We start from the raw sequence: 22,822 nt of genomic DNA on the forward strand, positions 1-22,822 counted from the left end.
AAAGCTGAAGTTAGTTTGTATGCTTCAACGCGCTAATCTCAGGAACTACTGGTCCGATTTGAAACATGCTTTCAGTGCTAAATAGCCCATTTATCGAGGAAGGAAGGTTATATATTATCCCCATATTTCTACGGTAACGGGAACCACGCGTTTGAAACCGCGCGGCGTCAGCTAGTGATTTATAAATTACTAATAAATATATATATCTTTAAGTTGCTAATAAATAATAATTGGTTGTAGGTGATATCTAGATTGAATGTACTGGAAAAACATAACAGGCTCACGCCACAAATGCTGAAAAAAGTCATCCAGGACATTTTAACAGATCTGATAGTTACATACGGTTCTGTTCAGAATTTCCGGAGGAGAGCAAATTATGCCTTGGATTACTTTCTGGATATTTCCCAATTACTTTTAGAAACTATCAAATCATGTAGAAAATGAGCAAGTGGCATATAAATTGATATAATATTTTAATTTCAAATACATTTAACTTCCAATATTAACTATGTACTTACTGTTTGTTTATTGTTTGTTTATTATTTTTGTACTTTTATACAAAGTTCCTCTAGTTAGCTCTTTAACATGTTAACTATCGCTTACACAAAACCTGTTTTGTAAAATACTTATAAATTGGCTAATGGCAGTTAAAGGTAACCGCTCGTTTTATATTATCGATGTTGGTAAGTATCTATGCCGTGAGAGCTGTGATATGATTTCTGCCTTGGATTCAGAGGGCTAGGTTTGAATCCGGTCGGGGGAACCTCCAACTTTTCAGTTATTTGCATTTTAAGAAATTTAATATCATGTTTCTCAGTTGGTGAAGGAAGGAAGGAAAACATCGTGAGAAAACATTTTCTTAATTAAGTTATCTACGTAATTTGAATATACATGATAATGTGGGGACTGGTGCTCGCACTGGGTACCAGCGCGACACCAGGCCCTATCCCCGCACCTAAAGAGTTAGGTATACTATATTACGGAGGTATAAGTGGATTCCCTGGATCGACGTTCTAATGACCGATGGGCATTACCTTTCGATGTAAGGTACTTAGGTAGAACAGTGACAATGAGTCAGAGTTCCAACTTTTTAAACTCAATACAATTAGAGCATCGGTAATTCTCTACAATAATATCGAAACTATATCTGTTAGCACAGTTGATACGAGATAGGTACAGTTATAGCGTATTATCTATATAATGAGTCAGGTAAGTTCGTCAGTCAGTACATAAGCTATTGTAGTAGTTGATATCGCATCAGTTGTTAGTGAGGCGTGAACGCTGCACCATGGCAGGTAAGTGATAATTCGCTGATAAGATTACAGAACTAGAATGTACTGAATGAGTATACGTCACCTATTTTTCATATAATGAAAGCAATGGCCTTGATTCTAAGAAAATACATAAAGTAACTGAGTTTTCTTCGCCTTACAAATCTTGATCACGATTTCTATAATATTTACCTAAATAATAAATAAGTGTCTTTATTATAATTATCAATGTCCAATTAATTATTAATTAACAATTATCAAATAACTAAAAGAAGATACTCTCCTGCGTCTATTTTGACGTGGAATTCCTTTTTTTTAAAACTTCCGGCGGATCCTTAGGTACTTTTATTAAAAAACTGTAGGAAAGAAAAGTCGTTCACTAGTTCCAGAGATTAGAGAAAACAGACAAACAGACCTTTTTTAAAATACACTTTTATTACTGTTAATTTGTTTAACTTAACTTCATTAATAGCCCCATCCCTTTTTGTTTTATTTCATCCAAAAATTATTAATTATTGTTTTGTAACAATAAAATTTCATTAGTGGTATTTTTTTTAATCTAACATCAATAATATTTAATATTTCTTCTGTAATTAAGCGAAATTTTAGTAAAAAGATAATGGACACATAGAGTAAAAGTGGGATATATGCCTCAGTTAATATTGCGAAAAGTATAATCATTACTCGACTCGTGTTTTGTTTAAATTTAACCTTATCCCCATACACCCTTCGCTTAGCATCATCGCACACCTTGGCATGTTCCGTCCGGACAGCTAGCCTATTCACTAATTTGGTCTTTAATTAAAATAAACATCAAAACCTAATTAAAATAAATATCAAATGGACTAAGAAATTTCATCTACTTACTGTATCCACGAATGGTTATCAGTAGGCACCGGATTACATTTGTTACAAAGAATCTCAATATCGTATACAAGTATGTCAACCAACATACCTATTACTTCAGCGATTGAATTCGCCTGCTGAAAGGCATTCTTGCCGATGACATTACAGGATCAAGACGCTTAAGCGTTAGGTTAGGGGCCTTTGATAGCTGCGTGCTACCAAGTTCTGTAAATTACTTTGCTTTTCTGGCGGGCTTATATCTCATCAGGACTTACCTTTACCTATTAGGTAGGAATATTAGGTGTGCGCCAATCTATGAGTCTTTCAACACGAGGCGTATAGCTACATTTACATATCCTAGCGAGTATACTATAATATCGATTCAGTTCGTACTACCTATAGTACCTATAATTACTTTAAAAAGGTATTTAAAAAGGCTCGTCTGAATCAACTCCTTCTTAGATTACGTAATTGAATGCACCTATGTACCTAAATATTGTTTATCAGCCAATGATAACACTATCGATACTTAGTTATAACGATTGATAAATAAAACAATTTGATAACTTATTGAATTTTGTCCATCGAAAAACAACGATATTTTACTAAATGCGTTTCCTACCTACTTAAACTGGCAAATATTTTATTATTTTATCTGTAAGAGCAGTGTTTAAAGGAAGTAACTGTTTTGATTAAAAAAAATAAGAATAACAAAATGTTACTTTTCTCAATGTCAAACTCAAAATCAATCATCATTATCCATATCATTTTACTAGAATAAGGACCAACGACCAAAAAGCAATTTTACAAAATAGTAAGGGAACCCAAAATGATTTTTTTATATAAAAACCAATTATAATTATTGCTTGGAGCTACGGAACACAAAATCAGCTTAAATACAAATTTAATTTAAATATAATAAATATTTAATTAAATGTCATGTGTTTTGTTCGTTCAAACTTTAAAGGATAAACAACATCGTGAGGAACTCTGAAAATTTTCCTATTTCTCTATGTGTGTGAAGTTTGTCAATCCATTGTGATTGGCAGTAGAATGTAAGGAAGTAAGAGTAGGGACTTCCAAATATGACGCTCCTGAGCCACCCGGCTATTATTATATATCTTTATATTTAGAGGTCCCTTCAAAAAATTTGATATCCCGTAGTGAACGTCCATCGGCTGATTTGATGATAATAATGATGATGATGTAGACTAGTTACTATTAATAATAATATTCGCTATATTCCATAAATCAACTTAGTCTGCATAGCCGGTGAGCACCTTTGTCTGCAAGGAAACAATGCACGTACCTAACAGATGAATTGCTATGCAAATATATTCCACGCCAATATCACCGATAACGCAAAAGCTGTGTAAACTGTTACATTCTTGACAAACAGATTCTTTGGTCCAGCGGTTAGCATATGCAGCTTTGAATCATATTGTCCTGGTTATAAATTCTCGGTCGAGCTCCGAAATACTGCTACATAGTACCTATTATAAGATATGCCATAGACCGACATAGCTCAACGAGTCGCGAAGCTGAAGTGGCAATGGGCGGGCCACATAGTTCGAAGAGCCGATGGACGTTGGAGTCCCAAGTTGCTGGAATGGCGACCCCGCACTACAAAGCGCAGTGTTGGTCGACCCCCCACCAGGTGGACTGACGACATCAAGCGAGTCGCAGGGATTCGCCGGATGCAGGCGGCTCAGTATCGTTATGTTTGGAAGTCCCTACAAAAGGCCTATGTCCTGCAGTGGACGTCCATCGGCTGATATGATGATGATGATGATGGGATATGAGGTGTGTGTGTGTGTGCATTTAAGTGTGCCTCCTTTGCGTTGCGGCTGCTGAAGCTATTTGACTGAAATTTGGAATTGAAGTAGATTTGCTACTTTTCAACCCAGAAAAATCCATGGTTCCCGCAGGATTTGTGAAAAACTGAATTCCACGCGGACGATGTCGCGGGCGTCCGCTAGTTAATATATAACAGTACTACAGATACAAGCCTGGAACGTTTGAATACATTACTTTAACGACATAGGGCATAAATTAGTAACAAAATAAAAATTATAAGAAAACAGGATTGTGGGCACTATAATGCACACTTTAGCCGCCTGTGATTAGTTTGCTACTAAAAGAACTAAGGCTCAAAAGGACTAGAACACATAGCCCGTTATAACGAACACGTAGCCAGGATTTTTATTTTTTTTATCAAGCCATAACAGAAGAATCAGAATGTTTGGCAAATTTTGCTTTGTTGTAGATTTTAAAAAACGAAACCACATCATTAGTAACAGTGGACCACAGACATTAATTAACTCGATTTAATGTCGCATTAACTTAAGTGATAACATAAGTAAACAAACAGTTACTTAATTTGCGGTTTACTTACTTATCTACTCACATTTTGATAAGCAAAGCGTACCTTTTAGGTCGATGTACTCGTACCTTATTGGGTACTCTACAGAAAATTTCTAAAATGTCTCGTCATGTCATCTCATCTTGCTAATAAACATCATCTTATATTGCCCAAATAGTACCTTAATTACCTTAGCTTACCTACCTTCATTTTATGATTCGATTTTTTTTTAAAGAATATTTTGAAAACAGTAAAATATTTTATTGCTCTTTTTGGTCGGTTAACATGCTCTCCGAGGCACGGGGATTTAATATTACCAAATTCTCAACTCAAGACTGAACATTTTTTTAAGAATCAGTACTGAAAATTTCTTAGAAGGAAAGAAAGCTCAGTGTTACATAGCCCGACTCAGGACTCGAACCTATAACCTCGGTACCCGACTTAGAACTCGAACCCATAATATACATAGACTAACCACTGGTCCAATGAGGCAAGAAGTACATCTGTTGGAAGTGGCAAAACTTTGGGCCTGATCTCACTAAAGCCCACAAACCACATCGATCTTCAACCTTCTAATTCGAGGTCCGAGACTCATCGAAGCCTTTAGAGATACATTCCGTCCCCTACGTTCATCGACTTGGACTTGACACATGTAGTTTGAATGGTGGGTCAAACCCCCCGATGGTGCTACTGCTGTCAATGTAGATACAACACTGAAGGCAGTGACGTGAATCAATTAGTTTTCTAAAAAAACATTACACGCATCGAAAAGTATTTCTTACTGATAATAATTATTATCAATAGGTACATTCTTATTTTATTAATAATTTTCTTGTTCATGGAAAAATGTACCTAGCCTTATCAAGTAATCACATGGCTATAGGCGCGACAAACAAGAAAATTGATGACTAAAAATGTTTTGACATTAATACCTGCTACGCACTGTAGGTAATATGAAATGAAAATAATGAAGCCTAAATAGCACAACTGCTTGGAAGTAATGTATGTGTTTATTCAGTATTTTTCAACGCTTGTTTTTACCATACTCCCAAGTTAACGATTTTTATTTTACATGTCACTGAAAGTTTAGTATAAATTAATAGAATTTTTAATTTAGGATTTTGTTTAGTTTAGTTTGTCTGACACCAATAATTAAATTCACCTACAACCTATTAAATAGGGGATCTAAAATTATAACATTTATCACATTAGTAATTCCATATTCCACCTCGTTAATGTAATCTATCTGATGTCGTAACCAGACCATTATAATGTGGTGTTAATAGGTACACAAAGTGGAGTTACAAGCAATGACAATAATAGATACCTAATATATTTGGCGATGAAAAAGCTTACTTACTTAAAGATAAATTAACTGATAAAATCTGAATTGAAATGATTAAACATGAAGGTTTTACTCCTAAAGTCTGGAGGTAGACGACACCAAACCAAAACGATGCCATCAAAATTTCACAACGAAATTTGTTACGCAGATAAATATTACGGTTGGGGTGGAATGCCGCCGCACCACGGCTACCCTCATGGACCACCTGGATCTGGTGCCCCTGGCCACCCTCCCCAGACGTACCCTTACGGCCCAGGGGTCGTGTTCTACCCGGTCCACCCCGCGTACTTCTACCCACCACACCACCATCCTCCCTACCCCCCACCACCCGACACGGTCCAAGTAGTTGACTCCCCACCAGAGGAACCTGAATTAACCGGAGAGACAGTCGAGTTGCCTTGGAGTAAGTTACCCGGGTGTGAAAAGTCGAATCAATCACGCAATCTTTACCTAACATTGACTACCACCAAAGTCCACTGACCTGACCTAACTACACCACCATAGTGCACTGACCAGGAGCCTCAGCACAAGCTCTCAAATCTGTAGCGATTTCATAATGTTTCAACAATCCTGCGAAGCATATTATGCCCTCAAGAGTACGAAATGTCGAAACATTATGGCATCACTACGAATTTAAGAACTTGTGGTAAGGCCTCTGACAGCTAGAAAAATCAGGAATGGGACGGAACAGTCAGATATAAAGATTACGCGATTGTTGACAACGATAAATCACAACAAGATAACGAAGAGATGACACCTTTGTAGTTTGTTGCCTTCCAAAATTTACAAAACTTTCAAATTGCTATACCTCGTAATCATAAAAACATAACATTTTTTAGCTTATTTGTACATTGCTTGCTATATTTTGCTACACATTTAACTATATTATAAACCAGATAATGTAATTTAAGACATTGCGTTCTAATTTAGCTTAGGATTAAGGTGTTATCTCTTCAAATTTTCGCGTATCGTGAGCCGATGTTGGGACTTGGGCCAATCCTCTCTATGGTTCCTTACTCCTGTCCTTTCTTATTCTTCGTGATCCTTTGTCACTTCTTTAAACAAATACTAGACGTTACCCGTTTATATATAAATTTTTGATTTTGAAAAAAACATCTAAACCATATAGAGTTTTGGCCATAGCTTTTGTGTTGTCAATAAAATTCCATACATATTTTTAAACAAAGATAAGTTATTACACCAAAAATGCAACTCGTTGTTTCATACCTAGTAATCATTATCAGCAGATAAAAACAATTTTTCACCTGATTACCAAGTATTTTGATAATTCACTGATACTATAACGCCATTATCAAAAATATTATTTGATAACTGGTACACTGAATTTGTTTTAAGGCAATCCTTAATATTAAATGTTTCTTGTAATAATGTTTTCATGACACTTAATACTGTTTCTCTAAAAAATCAGTTAGTGGGCCATTTATGATTTTCGTTTACATTTTTTTGCAATTGCTATTTACGAAAATTATCTTGTTTTCTTCGTTATAGATGTTGCTTTCATTCATTCAGATGACAACACCTTATCATTAGCTTGTGATACTTCTGAACATTTTCATGATCACTTCAAATAATGATCATCTTAATGTCTACAAATCTATCATTTCTTGGGATTATTACCTAGAAGTTTTCTTTGTCGGACATATATTCCTGATATGGGCATCAAATTAACTTAGTCATGAAATGTTATAGGCACATATCGTTGGGTCCCAGCATGTTTGAGTCAGAGGAGCATACCCATGGGCGCGCTGCGCGTGGGCACAGACGCAGATGGTGATGAGATCTACGCAGGTAGAGCCCACCACGAGGGTGACGTCCTGCCTGCTAAAGTCATCCCCACAAAGAATGCATGCTACATCGCGTATGGTGGTGAAGAGATCCTGAAAGACCAGTTTGAGGTAAATAAAATTGTTTACTAATACGGAAAAGAATTTTATTAACTATGCCAGAAGAATTGATGTTGTCTCTATTATTACCAGTTATGGATACAATCTTATGAGCAATTCACCGTTCTTCAAGACATACTCCACAATGCCCTGTCCTACTGCCATCAAACTTTAACCTTAATATCTTGTTCGTATTTAACAATAGAAAACCTATCGCTATTGATTTTTTGGATAAACTCTTATTAGAAAAGAATCTGACTTTCTAAAATTTTATCTCGAATGTATAAATAATGTTTACATCACATCGTTATACGGTATGTATGGTATTAAAAATCTAAACTCCTTTCCGCTGAATGTCATGTGTAAGATAAGTTATCGATTCTAGTTTTGAACACCTCAATAACAAAAGTCGTCTAAGTGTACCTATTTGTAAAGCAGACAATTTAATAAAGAGTATATTTTCAGTTAGAATAAATCCTGGTCATTCATATTCTCATGATGGTTTCCAGGTGCTGGTACCAGCCATGTTCTCGTGGCAGTTCTCCACTGGTGGAAACGTACCCCCGGGCGCAGTCGAGGCTGGCATGACTGCTGATGGTGAGAAGCTCTACTTCGGAAGAGTTACGCATGATGGCTGCACTACTCCTGGAAAGGTATTAACATAATTGATAAAAGCGTAAACCAGGTCACGAGACTCCTTTATCCTATAAGAGAGATGTTGAACTTAGATCTCTAGACTGCTCCAATGAGAGTTGACTGGCTTGGATGATAATAAATTTTTAGTTGTGCCATAATCATTATTATTAGATTATTTTCGAGATCGACAGCTAAAGGTGCTGTTAAAGGCATCACTTATTCATAATGAGACCTCGGAAATTCGCATCTATAAGTGTTCCAGCTTGGATCTTCCACACCCAATGTGGTTTATGATGATAATATTTGTTACAATCACTACTAGATAGTTACCGGGACTGGTAGCTAAAGGTGGTTTCCGCAGCACGCATAACACAACTAGTTTCCCAACTTCTTGTTGTTACTAACAATTTCTCGGATAGAAGAAAAATTTCAATGTTGAGTGTTGTGTATAATGAATAGCACGAATATAATTATGTATTTTAAGCAGACTCAAAAGTGAATTACAAAAATAAGAAAACCAATCAAACAAACGTTATGATTCACAATATTTGTCAGGACAACTTAATTAACAAATCAAACTGTAACCAAAACGTGAATGTTGTGTGTAGGGTTAAAGGCACCTTTGACAGTTAACAAACAATCCCCTTTCCCACTCAAGTCATTCTCCCCGCCTCTTCCAAGTAACACATATAGAATTACATAACAAGAAATATGGACGGCTCGAACGTCACAAGCATACTGAAGCCGACCGGACGACGAGCGCCTTACATCGCAAGTCGTTCCCGCCAACTGATCGCTACCCCTCTCTAAATCCCACAGATATAAGAAGTAACTAGATTTATAAAGTGCCAACTGTTTGTATTGAAACCAGCGTACCCGGGGGCGTGGCCTTACAAACACATTTATAGTGTAATAATACTTATCACACTGATAAACTCTTCACTTAATTGGCTGTTTAATATTTAGTGAAAAACGAAACATATTTCCCTTATTTTAGAGTTGAAAATTATTTATTACTGTTGTCTCAGAACAAATGAAAATTCTTGAATGAAAATTCATGAATGAAATCTGTAGTACCGCTACTCGTCACTAGTTGTCTCTATATATAAGCTTTATTACCTTATAAATAAGATTTAAAATGATCCTAACTTTGTTTTATTAATGTTGTCTAGGGATGTGAAATAACGATAATCTTAAACATCGATAGTCTCGTTACTCGCAGTAAATAAAACGAACGTCAGTTGTTTAAAAAAAAATTGAATTTTATAAAACTTAGAAGAACAACAATCAAAAATTTAAAATATATGAAGAAACACACACAAGAAAGTAAAAAACCAGCATTTTTTTAATTTACCACTCTGAAAAAACATTAATTCAACTGAAACTTTGCACGATTCGAGTTTACACAACAAAGAAGTTCATATACAAGTCCATAACTTGTGTACTTGAAAAATTAAGTAAGAAACCTTAACAAATAGGGAATAACCCTATTTCACCCTTTCTATTTTTCTATTCGCAACATGAAGAATCTATAACCTTCTTCGTACTATTTGCTTAAATTGTGCTAAGTTTCATTTGATTTTATTAAGTAGTTTCGGAGTGATACATTTGGATGTTAAACAATGTTAAACAATGTTTCACAAATTTCTCAGGACAATTTGACTAACAAATGAAAGTGATATAAAAACAAATAATAAAAAATAAAACACGAGATAGTACAGCGTCGTCGTATCTTTCGCATGACTATTCTTTTGTATACTGTACAATATTTGCCAATACAAAATAGACCAAACTGCAAGTATTGTTATGCCTATCTGACAACTTTAGATATCATCAGAAAAACACCACAATGTCACATTATTGCAATGTCTAAATTCGTTCGTTTAAGTTTTGAGAAACACATGACTCTAAGTATTTCGTATAGTGATGAATGTTACCAGTAGATTATTTTCCAACCCGTTAGTAGTCAATAGGTCAATTACAAATACTCAGATTTGACGTTCCTAACACTTTAAGTACGTCATTTTTTTTGTATCCTAAAAGAGACGAATACGACTTTCAGAAAAAAAATCTTTTTGTTTGGCACTGCCGTGACTATTAAATATCTTCTGTTTCCACTTTACATTAACGTGTCTGACTGCGTAAAATGTTTGGAACAAATTAGATTCCTAAAAAAATTTTTCGAAAATTTCATCATTATCGTGTCATCATAATATAATAGTAGTAGATATAAAATATCGATATATTATTATCGACATCCCTAAATGAATAGCCAAATGACATGTGGCAGCTGCTTAAATTCAAAACTAACATAAATCAAAATTACACTCTTTTCAGGAGAACTAAAACAAGAAAAAGAAAAACTTTTTTTTGGTCTATTTTTCCTCTTATTTTATATAAAGCATAATATAATATATACATTGAAATCATATTTTTAAAATGTTTTGCAGTTTTCAGATAAAAGCAGAATAAAATATGCTGCTTTTCAATTGAAACCTTTGGCTTTGAAATCAATAAAATAATCGTATATTTGTTGATTTCAGACAATAAAATAATCGTATTAATCTTGTTTCACTGTCTCAAATCAATGAACATTCCCCTTCGTCGCTTGTGTTTTTTTATTTATTTATTTTATACTGCGGTGATGTACACGTACACGTAATTTAATTTTTACTGATTCGACGCTTACATTTCTGTCTTTTTTTTATTAATTCACAGCTCTGGCATAACAGTGGAAACATGGTGGTATTTAAAAGGAAAACGGCCACGAGGTAGATCACCAATCCGACGGTCGGATCTTTTCATAGAAACAGATGCCCACACCTTTTATAGTGCCATCTAGATGGCCTGTATCCGTACTCGATGGAGGAGCATTGTTTATCGAAAGATGACTCGCCAAGGTGGTACCGATTGTCAGTCATGAGGGACCGACAGAGAAATTCAATTAAAGGACCTAAAGGCAAAACGAACACTCTGTCTCTTGAGTTTATTTTGACCTTAAAATTGTTTGAAAGAAAATGTTCGTTTAGGTACATTATATGCCTAACAACCAGTTTTTAAATAATATAAAAAGGTACTTTCATTTAAAAATTCATATGATGAGCCTTTATTTAAAGCTGGAGCATTCCTAAATATTTAATTAAAAATTAACACAGATTATTTTGTGATTAATGTTCGACTGACAACGCGCAACTCAGAATATAGCAGTTTAGATTATATTTCGCACGTTAACAATGAAAGTTCAAAATACAAATGGTTACAATTTCTTGTTGTTAATTTTATGTAAAATCAATGGGTGTTTTCGCTAAATATAAAATAACAAGGATTATTAATATTAATAATAAATACATTTAATTAGGAAAAGAAGAATTATTGCAATAAAATCATTTTTGTATATTTTTGATTTATGATAGTTTTGTTGTTGTTGTTGACGCAGTAAATGTATGCCCACTGGTTTCCATAGAATCTTCGAGAAAATCGAACTTGTATTAAAATAAAGTAAACTTTAGTACTATTCACGTAAAGTTCATTTTAGTTTGTGACTTTGAGTAAAATTATTTTTTCATATTTTAATATAATAAAATACGTTTTAACGATGGTACGAAACACCATAATTTGATAAATGTTTGTGGCGGCTATCATTTTGGTATTCCAAAACGGCACAATACAGCATTTTTCTAATCGTTTTTAATTATTTTCAATTACCGAATTTGACAACCGCAGGACGTAACGTGTCAGTCAACGAAACAAGACTGCTAGTACATGCGCGGATAGGCTTGCGAAGCTCCGCACACCCGGGTGTAAGCGGGCCACGCCCCTATGCTACTTCTATTGCTAAAAGCGTTAGCTTTTAGCGATCTCTGTTCTGTGCTAAATTCCAACTCTTGGCGAAACAAGTCGCGCCACCTAGCGTCGGCACGAGCCAACACGAGATCGAGCGATGTCATATCCGTCCCAGACTACTATTTCCTACAGTATTTTATGTGATTTATCAACTTTTTTTCTTCATTCCAGATTCACCAGAGCCACGGCGTCTGCTACTACCCATTCGATGGAGAAGAGAGGAGCTCCGCCGAGTACGAGTGCCTCGTCCTTTTCTAAACCAATAAGTGCAACAAAGATAGTCTGAGTGTCATATCAGGGATAATTTATTTTAAGCGTAGCATTTTTAATACCAAATAATTGTGGTACTTATTGCATTTACATAAGTTTAAAAAGTACATACTACATTAATATATATATCGAGTATTTACGTTTGTTAATTACATATCATATATTTCCGCTATAGATTATGTAAGTCAATTAATAATCATACATTAACGTAATGTAAATTAAATAGTTAAAGTGACATTATTGCAATAATAGTCTTGAAATATATTTTGGATACATTTGTCATCAGTGTTTTATTTAGATTTTATTTACTTTGATGAATTTGTTGATTATAAAGACCCTTAGAAGCAATTGAATTGGCTTTCATCTTTAAACAAGATGTAGAATCAATCACTGTACGTAATAGTTATAGATAGATAGAGCAAATTGCTTATTGCGAGCTTATTGTTCCACTGTCTGATGTCTATTTATTAAGACTAAACTAGGATATACTTGTACCAGCTAGATCTTGGCCTTGGCCTCCATATTGGAACGGATGTCAAAAGCTACACTAGCAAAACTTACTAATTCAGCTTAGTTATTAATATATACCAAATATGGCTGAGCAGGGAGAACAACACGAGCGGTAAAGGTGAGTTTAGACACGCGGCTTCATGGAACTCCTTCAACCTACGCTCGTGTCACAATTCTCAAAATCTTCTAGGAGTTTTTCTCTCTGTGAGATGTGAGAGTGAGTGTGTTCCACACAGACCCACATGGTGAATTCAAGAAATACTGAAAAGGGAATGCCCATTATAATAATGAAATCATTTACTTTATCAAAAAAGAACGCTACAACGTTTTACGTCATCTTCAATCAATTTAATCGTTTCATTTGTCTCTAACGGGTACAAGCAAAGATCGTTGACCATACAGACTGAGTTTTACGAACTTTTTTGAAGACTTAAAAACTTTGAGTGTTATAAAAATATTTTTTCTTCAAGAAACATACTTTTATTAAACCAATTATTTAATCAGATCCTTATTTTTACATCATATTATCGTATCATCTCCATATACTTTTATACAGAGGTATACCTGAGAGCGGCGATAGATGGAATTGAGATGAAGGTAAGCTGTCCCAAAGAAAAGGACATTTATACAGCGTGATACATCCGGTTTCTCATATATTATACAGTACAACAATATGCATGAATTTAAAGGTAACCCGGCGGGAATCGGCTTGCATGAACTCTTCGCTGCTGATACCTGGGTTCCCGGGACTGACGATGTAAGCCGGTGGGCATTCCCAATTAGAAATAATAATATATTCTGCCGATTTAATTTTACAAAATGCAATGTCAACAGAATTCTACGTGTCATTCACATGTACGTAGCAAGTATAGTATAGTAAACACCTACAAGTTATTTACAAGTAAACTCACATTTTCCCGAAGAACTTAAGCTTCTTAGCTCTTTCCATGCGTTGAGTTAATGCGTCAATCTTTTCTTGGCATAACAATGCCATACTACTTTGGGTTTCAACTTTAATCGCGTTCGCGAGACTGTATGGTTAACACGTGTTATAATAAATCAATAAAAACAAGTTAATTTTAAAACGTAAACTAAGAAGAACATAAACTAAGACGTGATTTTTCCACACACATTTGGTTTGCAAACTTTTTAGGAAGTTTGTAACATATATTTTGGTGTATATTTATTAAAATAGTGAAGTTTTAGTTAACTGCAATATGATACCATTGATTTGTTTGGTGTTGACATGTAAGTATTTTGTATTACAATGCATTTAATTGTGGTACGAGGTAATGAATGCACTATGTGAATCATTGTTTTTGTTGAATGATATTTAGAGGGACAGTGACATTAAAGTACTATTTAAATAAGTATAGTGATGAATTGACGAGTAGTAGAGACGCTGGAGGAGATTCACATATTTTGCCCCCACTTAAGTGGGATAAGGAAAAGGAGATGATGACGATAGTGAACGATTTAATTAGGATTAAAGACACTACCCCGTGTTTATCTAGGTTACCGAAATTCACAGAATTTTCATTATTTTAAAGTGCTTTTCCCACTCTAATCAATCGTAAAGTATGGGCTACAGAATTAGGGAACCCAAGATCTCTCGAAGTATACGTATTCAACGATACTGCTTCAATTCTGGCTGGATTAAAAATTCCCAAGTTCTAAGTTGCATGTCCATTGTAGACCGAGAAAGTAACAGTGTGCCATTTTTTTTATTTCCGCTGCCGATGTCCTGATCAGATTGTGTGATGGGTGGAGTTGCTCCTGAAAATACAATTACATACGTCTTCTCAATATAAAGTCCTACTTATAGGACTCGCCTATAAAGGGACGTTCTTGTGTCAGCGATGATTTTTCACTTAAGATCCAATGGGCTATGTTGCTGCTATAACTATATATAATTATAAATTTCATCATTATCATTATCAGCCGATGGACGTCCACTCCTGGACATAGACCTCTTGCATGGACTCCAAACACTACGGTCTCGAGCCGCCAGCATACAACGGCTCCCTGCAACCCGCTTGATGTCCTCAAAAAAAAGAATATTTGCCATATTTTTTATATGACCAATATTCCCTTTCCCCTCCAACTAGTCGGGAAAGACTGTGCTAGGAGTGGTACGACAATAGACCAACGGGGCGGGGATCGAACCACCACCTTTCGGTGATGAGTCCAACCGCTCTTACCGTTGAGCTATTGAGGCTTGATTATTTAATTAAAAAAAAGTTTTATGTTTTACTATCTTTTCCGTAATCAGTTTTTCAGTAGAAAACAATTATGTTCTTAATCAATTCAGCGATTGATTGTGGAGTTTAACAAAAACTGGCCTTAAATTAACACATTTTTGTCAAGTTGTTTGCTTGCTGCGTTAACCCGTTTAAATTGCGTCATCACTAATTACAGTCAATATGTCAATATGAAATCGGCTTAGAAATGAATGATTAGAATGTAAATGAACCGAAAAATCTGAGTCGTGAAAATCTTAACTAAAAATTCTCGACAAAGATTTCCTATGTGCATTTTCCGGTAACCATCACACAGGTTTACTGTGCTGAATTGCGATTGAAATGCCTGTCCGAGGGTAGTAGAAAAATCTGAGTTTTGGATATGACGTGAAAAACTTAATATAATATTCTCGACCAAGATTTCCTATGTGCATTTTCCAAGGCATTTCAATTACGATTGAAATGCCTGCCCGAGGGAAGCCTGTATATCTCATTCTCATTCATATCTCATTCTCTCGATACTTCTGACATTTCTTATATTTTTAATTTTATAACTGTTTCCAGTATTAAGCTCAGTGTATGCTGACATGGCGGGCGAATGCTCCATGGCGGGGTTTTACCTGGAGCTGGGCTGCACGCCGTTGCCTCAGACCGACAACTCGACCATTTGCCCAGACGCTTTCGATTGCCCAGACCTACGGATAAACCCTGATCCGAACACCTGCTATTACAGGTAGGTTATCTCAAAATTCAAAATGCGTTTATTTCAAGTAGGCTCAGTTCACAAGCAGTTTTGATACGTCAGTTGACTATTTGTAAAGATTATACCACCGGTTCGGAAACTAAACAATAATCAATGAACAATAATCTAAACAATAAATTGATTTTATTGCATGTTAAGTTAGTGCTCAATTACTGTTACTAAAATTTTGGTAAGTAGGTCATTATCAACCCATATTCTTCTCACTGAGCTCGAATCTCCTCTCAAAATGAGAGGGGTTAGGCCAATAGTCCACCACGCTGGCCCAATGCGGATTGGCAGATTTCACACACGCTGAGAAAAAAGAAAATCAATAGATCTCTGTGGTCTTAGCCATGTGGCACGTCGATTCTCTATCTACAAACTCTAACGCTTCGAAAACTAACAAAATGTATGGGAATGACAGATCCGATCGATAACTTGATCACGTGACCGTGTCGATCATAAAAATTAACATACGTTTTTTTTTAATTTTCGAAGCGTTAGCGTTTGTAGAAAGAGAATCACCGTGCCACACGGCTACAGGCGCTGATCTGAGAAAAGGGAGTGCACATTGTGTTTGCATTCTTAAGGACTATTTAAACATAGGAGGCTAGCCGTCTGACCAGTCTCAACATAAGATTGGTCACCATGACCGAAAGTCAGTAGGCAAGTGCTTATTTTAAAAACAATTCTACATTTTGGCTAATTTATGAAGTTATTTTGAGATGAGCATAAAGGATATTCTTTCCGAGTAAGGAATTGTTGATACAATAAAGAGCAAATAAAGCGAAAACCTTGAAGCCGACATGGCCTTATGATCCCAAGAAAGGTGTACTTTTTGCGAATGTCCGTCTGTCTCGCGCAACAAAAACGGTCCGACCTCATGACCGGTCATTTGGAAATACCGCAGCCTTCGATACTACAATATTGAATTAATATTTACTGAATCAACATTGCTGTATCATATTTAATCGATACACAGTTGTTATATTTGCGTAAGCCTCAATAGCTCAACGGTAAAAGCGGTCGGACTCATCACCGAGTGGTGGTGGTTCGATCCCCGCCCCGTTGGTCTATTGTCGTACCCACTCCTAATACAGTCTTTCCCGACTAGTTGGAGGGGAATGAGAATATTGGTCATATTTTAAAGATACGGCAAATATTCTTTAAAAAAAAAAAATATTTGCTTAGGAGAAATAAGTGATTTTCTTTATTATACCTACTCCTACTGGTTATACTGGATCATCATCATCATCATCATCATTAACTACCCATATATGGCTCACTGTTGAGCATGAGTCTTTTCTGAGGATGAGAAGGGTTAATAGTCTTATTAGACTATAACCCTTCTCATCCTTAGGGGTTAAAAGGGCTAAAAATGCACCACGCTGGCCCAATACGGATTGGCAGACTTCATATACGAAGAGAACTGAGAAAATTCTCAGGTATGCAGGTTTCCTCACGATGTTTTTCCTTTACCGTTTGAGACACGTTAAAGTTAATTTCTGGATACTCAGAACTAATTGATGGCCCACAATAAAGTCGTAAATTATTGTGATCATTATTTATTTAACGGTAGCGGTTTTTCAAAACTATTTTTTGACGGCCTCCGTGGCGCAGTGGTATGCACGGTAGATTTACAAGACGGAGGTCCTGGGTTCGATCCCCGGCTGGGCAGATTGAGATTTTCTTAATTTGTCCAGGTTTGGCTGGTGGGAGGCTTCGGCCATGGCTAGTTACCACCCTACCGGCAAAGACGTACCGCCAAGCGATTTAGCGTTCCGGTACGATGCCGCGTAGAAACCGAAAGGGGTGTGGATTTTCATCCTCCTCCTAACAAGTTAGCCCGCTTCCATCTTAGACTGCATCATCACTTACCATCAGGTGAGATTGTAGTCAAGGGCTAACTTGTAAAGAATAAAAAAAAAAAAAAAATTAAATCAATACCGCCCAATACTCGTAAGAAACTCTGCCCATGCCTAGCTACGCTACTGGCTAGAAACACATCCTGCAATGCACTGCCCTGCTACTTACGAGTAGTTCAAATATGTGTTTGCGTAGACCGAATCAATTGGTAAGACGGACGTAAATGTATTAGTTAGTTTAAATGGTACAAGTTATCAATTCGAGCCGCCGTTTCAGGCGTGAAATTAAATGCTTTTAGAAGTTTTTTTTTAATTTTGATGGTCGTTGCTTGATAGTCTAACCTAGATAGACAGTATTAAAGATATTCCCACGGGAAGAGAATTGTGGCTGTATAACATAGTTGGTTGGAAGAATCCGAGAAGTTCCTTTATTTATCGAGGGTAGGTTTCCACCACCAAAATGAGCCAATCAGGAGCAATTCACCACCTTTTGATGATGTAGACTGGACCAGCAAACTCGCCAGACTTGTAGACACCAAGTTGATAACCAAGTGATTGTTTCTTGCACACAAAGCGCCATATTATACCTTCTTCTGAAAAGATAGCCTGGCCTGGCCATTAAAATAGAATTATACTGATGTTGATGATAAAATTTAAATACAAATATATTTTTTATTTGCCATATTTTTTTAAATATGACCAATATTCCCATTCCCCTCCAACTAGTCGAGAAAGACTGTAATTAGGAGTGGTTACGACAATAGTCCAACGGGGCGGGGATCGAACCACCACCCCTCGGTGATGAATCCGACCGCTCTTACCGTTGAGCTATTGAGGCTCTACTTTGACTTGTTCTTTAAGTTGTGTTATTTTGAAAATATTTTTACAGGGGAGTGTCCTACAAACCGGGATCATCGTTCCCCCAGAACATAGTCAAGAACCCGTGCACCAAGAACTGCCACTGCAGCATCATCAACGGCACCCCGCAGTTCTCGTGCGCGGTGGTGGACTGCGTGGAGGCGGAGGGGCATGACGAGTGTATACTCACATATGAGGCTGACTCGTGCTGCAGTACTGGGACCGTGTGTGGTAAATATCATCATCATCATCAGCAGATGGATGTCCACAGGATTGGCTTTTATAGGTACTTGGGAAAGTCATTATCCTTCAGCCATCTTAATTCAGTGGTTCACTGCATCTTGCTTGATTACGTCAGTCCTCCCAGTCAACTACGAGTAAAAACTGACACTGTTATTTTTCACGAGGGCTGAGGAGTATATCAACACCCTGGGACCTCAATATTCATTGGCTCTTCGTACATAACATCATCATCAGCTTGTTTTGATAGCTTGAGCTTACATCTACATTTGGGTGTATTTGTCTAACGATCATTATCAAGTTATCGGGATATAGTTCAGGTCTGGTCTGGTATGCGCCGTGGCTAGTTACCACCCAAAGGGCAAAAACGTACTGCCAAGCGATTTAGCGTTCGGGTACAATGTCGTGTAGAAACTGTCAGATCTGAACGGATACGAGTAGAATAAACTTTTTTTATTTTTAAATAATATTTGCCATATTTTTTTGTAATGTGACCAATATTCTCATTCCCCTCCAACTAGTCGGAAAAGACTGTGCTAGAAGTAGGTACGACAATAGACCAACGTGGCGGGGATCGAACCCCACCCCTCGGTGGTGAATCCAACCGCTCTTACCGTTGAGCTATTCAGGCATTTGTATTAAAATATCTGATACCTTTTTCATTATCACTTAACATCAGTTGTGATATCATAGATATAAATAGAGATGTCATAGAATAAAACAAAATAGGGATATCAAGCTGCCAATGAGACATGGTCAAAAAGTGGTCACAGTGGATTTATGGGCACTCGATACGATTCATTATGTCTTCAAAAACATTCATCCTTCTTCCTGCATGCACTGAACACAATGGCTCATTTTCCTCACTACCGCGATATTTGTATCATATTACAGTGTGAATGATCTATTGTTTATTCCAAATCGTATCTTGTTCATCTTTGTATTCAGCACATGTTATTAAATACAACAAACATTGCTCAACAAGTAGACACGCTGGTGCAATCGATTTCATCATTCTTTGATAACGTGCTATTAAGTGATTATCTATATAAAATTTCTTGTAAGAAAATATTTAACTACATCATACGTATATTTAGTAGATAGTATGGATTTGTTTAAACATCGCTAATAAACAACAAGTCGTGTAGCTGAAGTATCAATGGGCAGGGCACATAGTTCGAAGAGCAGATGGACGTTGGGGTCCCAAGGTGCTGGAATAGCGATCCCGCACTAGAAAGCGCAGTGTTGGTCAACCCCCCACCAGGTGGACTGACGACTTCAAGCGAGTCGCAGGGATTCGCTGGATGCAGGCGGCTTAGGATCGTGATGTTTGGAAGTCCCTACAAAAAGGCCAATGCCCTGCAGTCCATCGGCTGATGTGATTATGATTATGATGGATTGATATCATAGTACCATCATCATCATTTCATATCAGTCAACAAAACAATGTGCTTACGTTGTTTTTTTGACTTGCTTGTTTGTAAACATTACGCGCCACCCCGAAGTAAATTTAAAAATGGAGCTAGATCCAATAATTATGGTGCCTCTCCTGTTTGTTCCTAATAATATGTAGATACCTATACCAAATTATGAGTGTAAAGTAAGAATGGAACGTGAAGATCGCGACCAATGGGGTGACGAATTGAATATCAGGCGCAGTACCGTCTACGGTTGAGAAGAATTATCATTTAGGCGCTCTCTAGAATTTGGCGCCTGAAGCGTTTGCTCCGTTTACTGTATTGACGGGCTGGCCCTGCTCGTAGATATTATACTTAACATTGAATTTTCAGGAAAAGACGCCATAGCAAGTTTGAAAACGTGCGAAGTGGACGGCGTGGTGTACAAAGAAGGGCAGACGTTCAAGCCGGTCAACACGCAGAAGACGTGCGCGTGCACTGCGCAATGGAATGGCCGGTACGACGACCCGACCAGCTGCAGGGACCTCGACTGTGCCGTGGAAATCCACTACCAGGATATGATTTTCAACAAATGCGCACCCGTGTTCTTTAGGGATCAACGGGGCTGCCCCATTTCGTTTGTTTGTCGTAAGTTAATTTAATTATAGTGTTTATTGTTTTCTTTATTTCTAAATTGTGTCTGCTCTAAGAATCGCCAAAAGTCGAGTTGGGAACGAAAAAACAGAACAAACAATACATAAATCATTTGAAGTTCTTATTCTACTTTTCGTATTAATCTTCGGAATTACTCAACTGGCTTTCACAGGTGAATTAAGTTTAGTCTAGTGGGGAACATTATAGACTTTGTTACATCAAGGTCTGACATAGGATATTGTAGGAAATAGTAGTCTGAGATGGCTAAGACGACGCTTGATCTCTTGTTGACTTGTTTCCGTCAAAAGTAGGGAGTTAGAGAGAGGTAGCCCTCAGGTGAGAACGACTGCCGATATAAGGCGCTCGCTGTAGGTACGGTCTAGCTTATTCTTGTCGTGGCGTTCAATCCATCCACACCTTTTGTAGGATATTCCTTCATGGGTTATTTTGGGGTAGGCGGGAAGAGGGAGGGGTAAAAGGGGGGAGTTAGTTAACTCTCAAGGGATCCCTACATACAACGATCACAAGTTCGTGACTCCACTCAAGGTCATTGTTTGCCATTCTAGGGTCTTTTTTGGTTACAATCTGATTTGATAATTAAGTTGTCCTGACAAACCTTTGTTTGACACTGGGTTTTCTTACAATTGATTATAGCCAATTCCTGATAGTTTTTTCTTTGCCTCAAATTGATTTATTTAGCACATCTTAATTTATTGTTTACAGCAACGGACAAAACAAAAGTAATCCGTGGGCTGAACACGCGCGGCGTCAGCTCGCAGTGCTACTACGGCAACATGACCGTAGACGTGGGCGACGCCGTCACGGTGCAGGAGACATGCACCAAGTGCGTCTGCGACGTGCCCCCATATGTCTCTTGCACTATGAAGGGTTCCTGTGATGATTAGTCTTTAGTCCCTGCGGAAACCCTGTTAAAATCAGACTTATATTCGACTTTATAGCGCCTTCGTCCACGCGGAAAAGCCCTGATAAAGAACAGATTTATTACGAAGTAAATAAATTTTGATGAATTTTGTGACGCAGAGATAATAACTATTTTTATCATTTTACGAAATCGTTTTTTTTAAAGGATATTTTTTTTTTCTAGAAAATTATTATACCTAATATTTTTTGTTAATTTAGCTATTAAATAAATAGGTGTTTTAAGATTTTTTTGAATCTCATTGATTTTATTTTGGTTTTTAGTCATTAATCACTAAATATGTATAGGTGTAATTACTTATTGCAACCATTTCCTTTAGAATTCCCACAGAACCGTTTTCATAATTATTAGCATAAATTAATTGCTTTAAAATATTTTCTGTATTTTAGTAATTTGGAACTAAAATATTAAACCGAAATTCGCTCACCGTTTGCAGTTTATGAGCGTCACTATTTTCGATTTCGGCTTAAAAAACATTTGGTAGATATGTTTTTAATAAAATTAAACAACCTCGAATTATGGATATTTTTAATTAATTCTCAATGTATTTACCTATTTTTATCTTAAATGTTTACATATACTAACATTGTTTTTATCTCTTAGAAAAATCTTAATTAATATTAAAGTTTTGGCGAGGTTTGGTAAAAAAACTTAAAAAAACAACAAATAGGAGCAATTTACAATTATTTACATACACAGCCTTATATAGGATCTTTGTAAATTCTAAAACTATGTTGTGACGACTTAATAATATGACTTATTTATACAAACTTAAGTACTTACACTAAGTACAGGGTTAGATTTAACTAATATATTTTATGTAAATATAAAAAATTAATACAATGAACACAGTTTTATTACATTTCTTAATTATCTACTTAGTTATCTACGTCGTAAAT

At 36.4% G+C, this 22,822-nt stretch overlaps 2 protein-coding genes across 2 annotated transcripts; both read left to right on the plus strand.

Moving 5' to 3' along the window:
* Positions 1-1,221: 1,221 nt before the first annotated feature.
* On the plus strand, positions 1,222-12,759 carry LOC112050348 (uncharacterized). Its single transcript, XM_024088602.2, has 5 exons — positions 1,222-1,295; positions 5,973-6,227; positions 7,535-7,740; positions 8,238-8,381; positions 12,379-12,759. Exons 1-5 carry the CDS (start codon positions 1,289-1,291, stop codon positions 12,463-12,465), a joined length of 699 nt encoding a protein of 232 aa, XP_023944370.1. The 5' UTR covers positions 1,222-1,288; the 3' UTR covers positions 12,466-12,759.
* Positions 12,760-13,997: 1,238 nt separating this feature from the next.
* Positions 13,998-22,780, plus strand: LOC112050352 (uncharacterized). The gene is made up of 5 exons (XM_024088605.2): positions 13,998-14,235; positions 15,792-15,960; positions 18,724-18,923; positions 20,723-20,977; positions 21,707-22,780. Exons 1-5 carry the CDS (start codon positions 14,205-14,207, stop codon positions 21,886-21,888), a joined length of 837 nt encoding a protein of 278 aa, XP_023944373.2. The 5' UTR covers positions 13,998-14,204; the 3' UTR covers positions 21,889-22,780.
* The last annotated feature ends 42 nt before the right edge of the window (positions 22,781-22,822 follow it).

The sequence above is a fragment of the Bicyclus anynana genome, chromosome 10 (genome assembly GCF_947172395.1).
Source record: "Bicyclus anynana chromosome 10, ilBicAnyn1.1, whole genome shotgun sequence".
Lineage (NCBI taxonomy): Eukaryota > Metazoa > Arthropoda > Insecta > Lepidoptera > Nymphalidae > Bicyclus > Bicyclus anynana.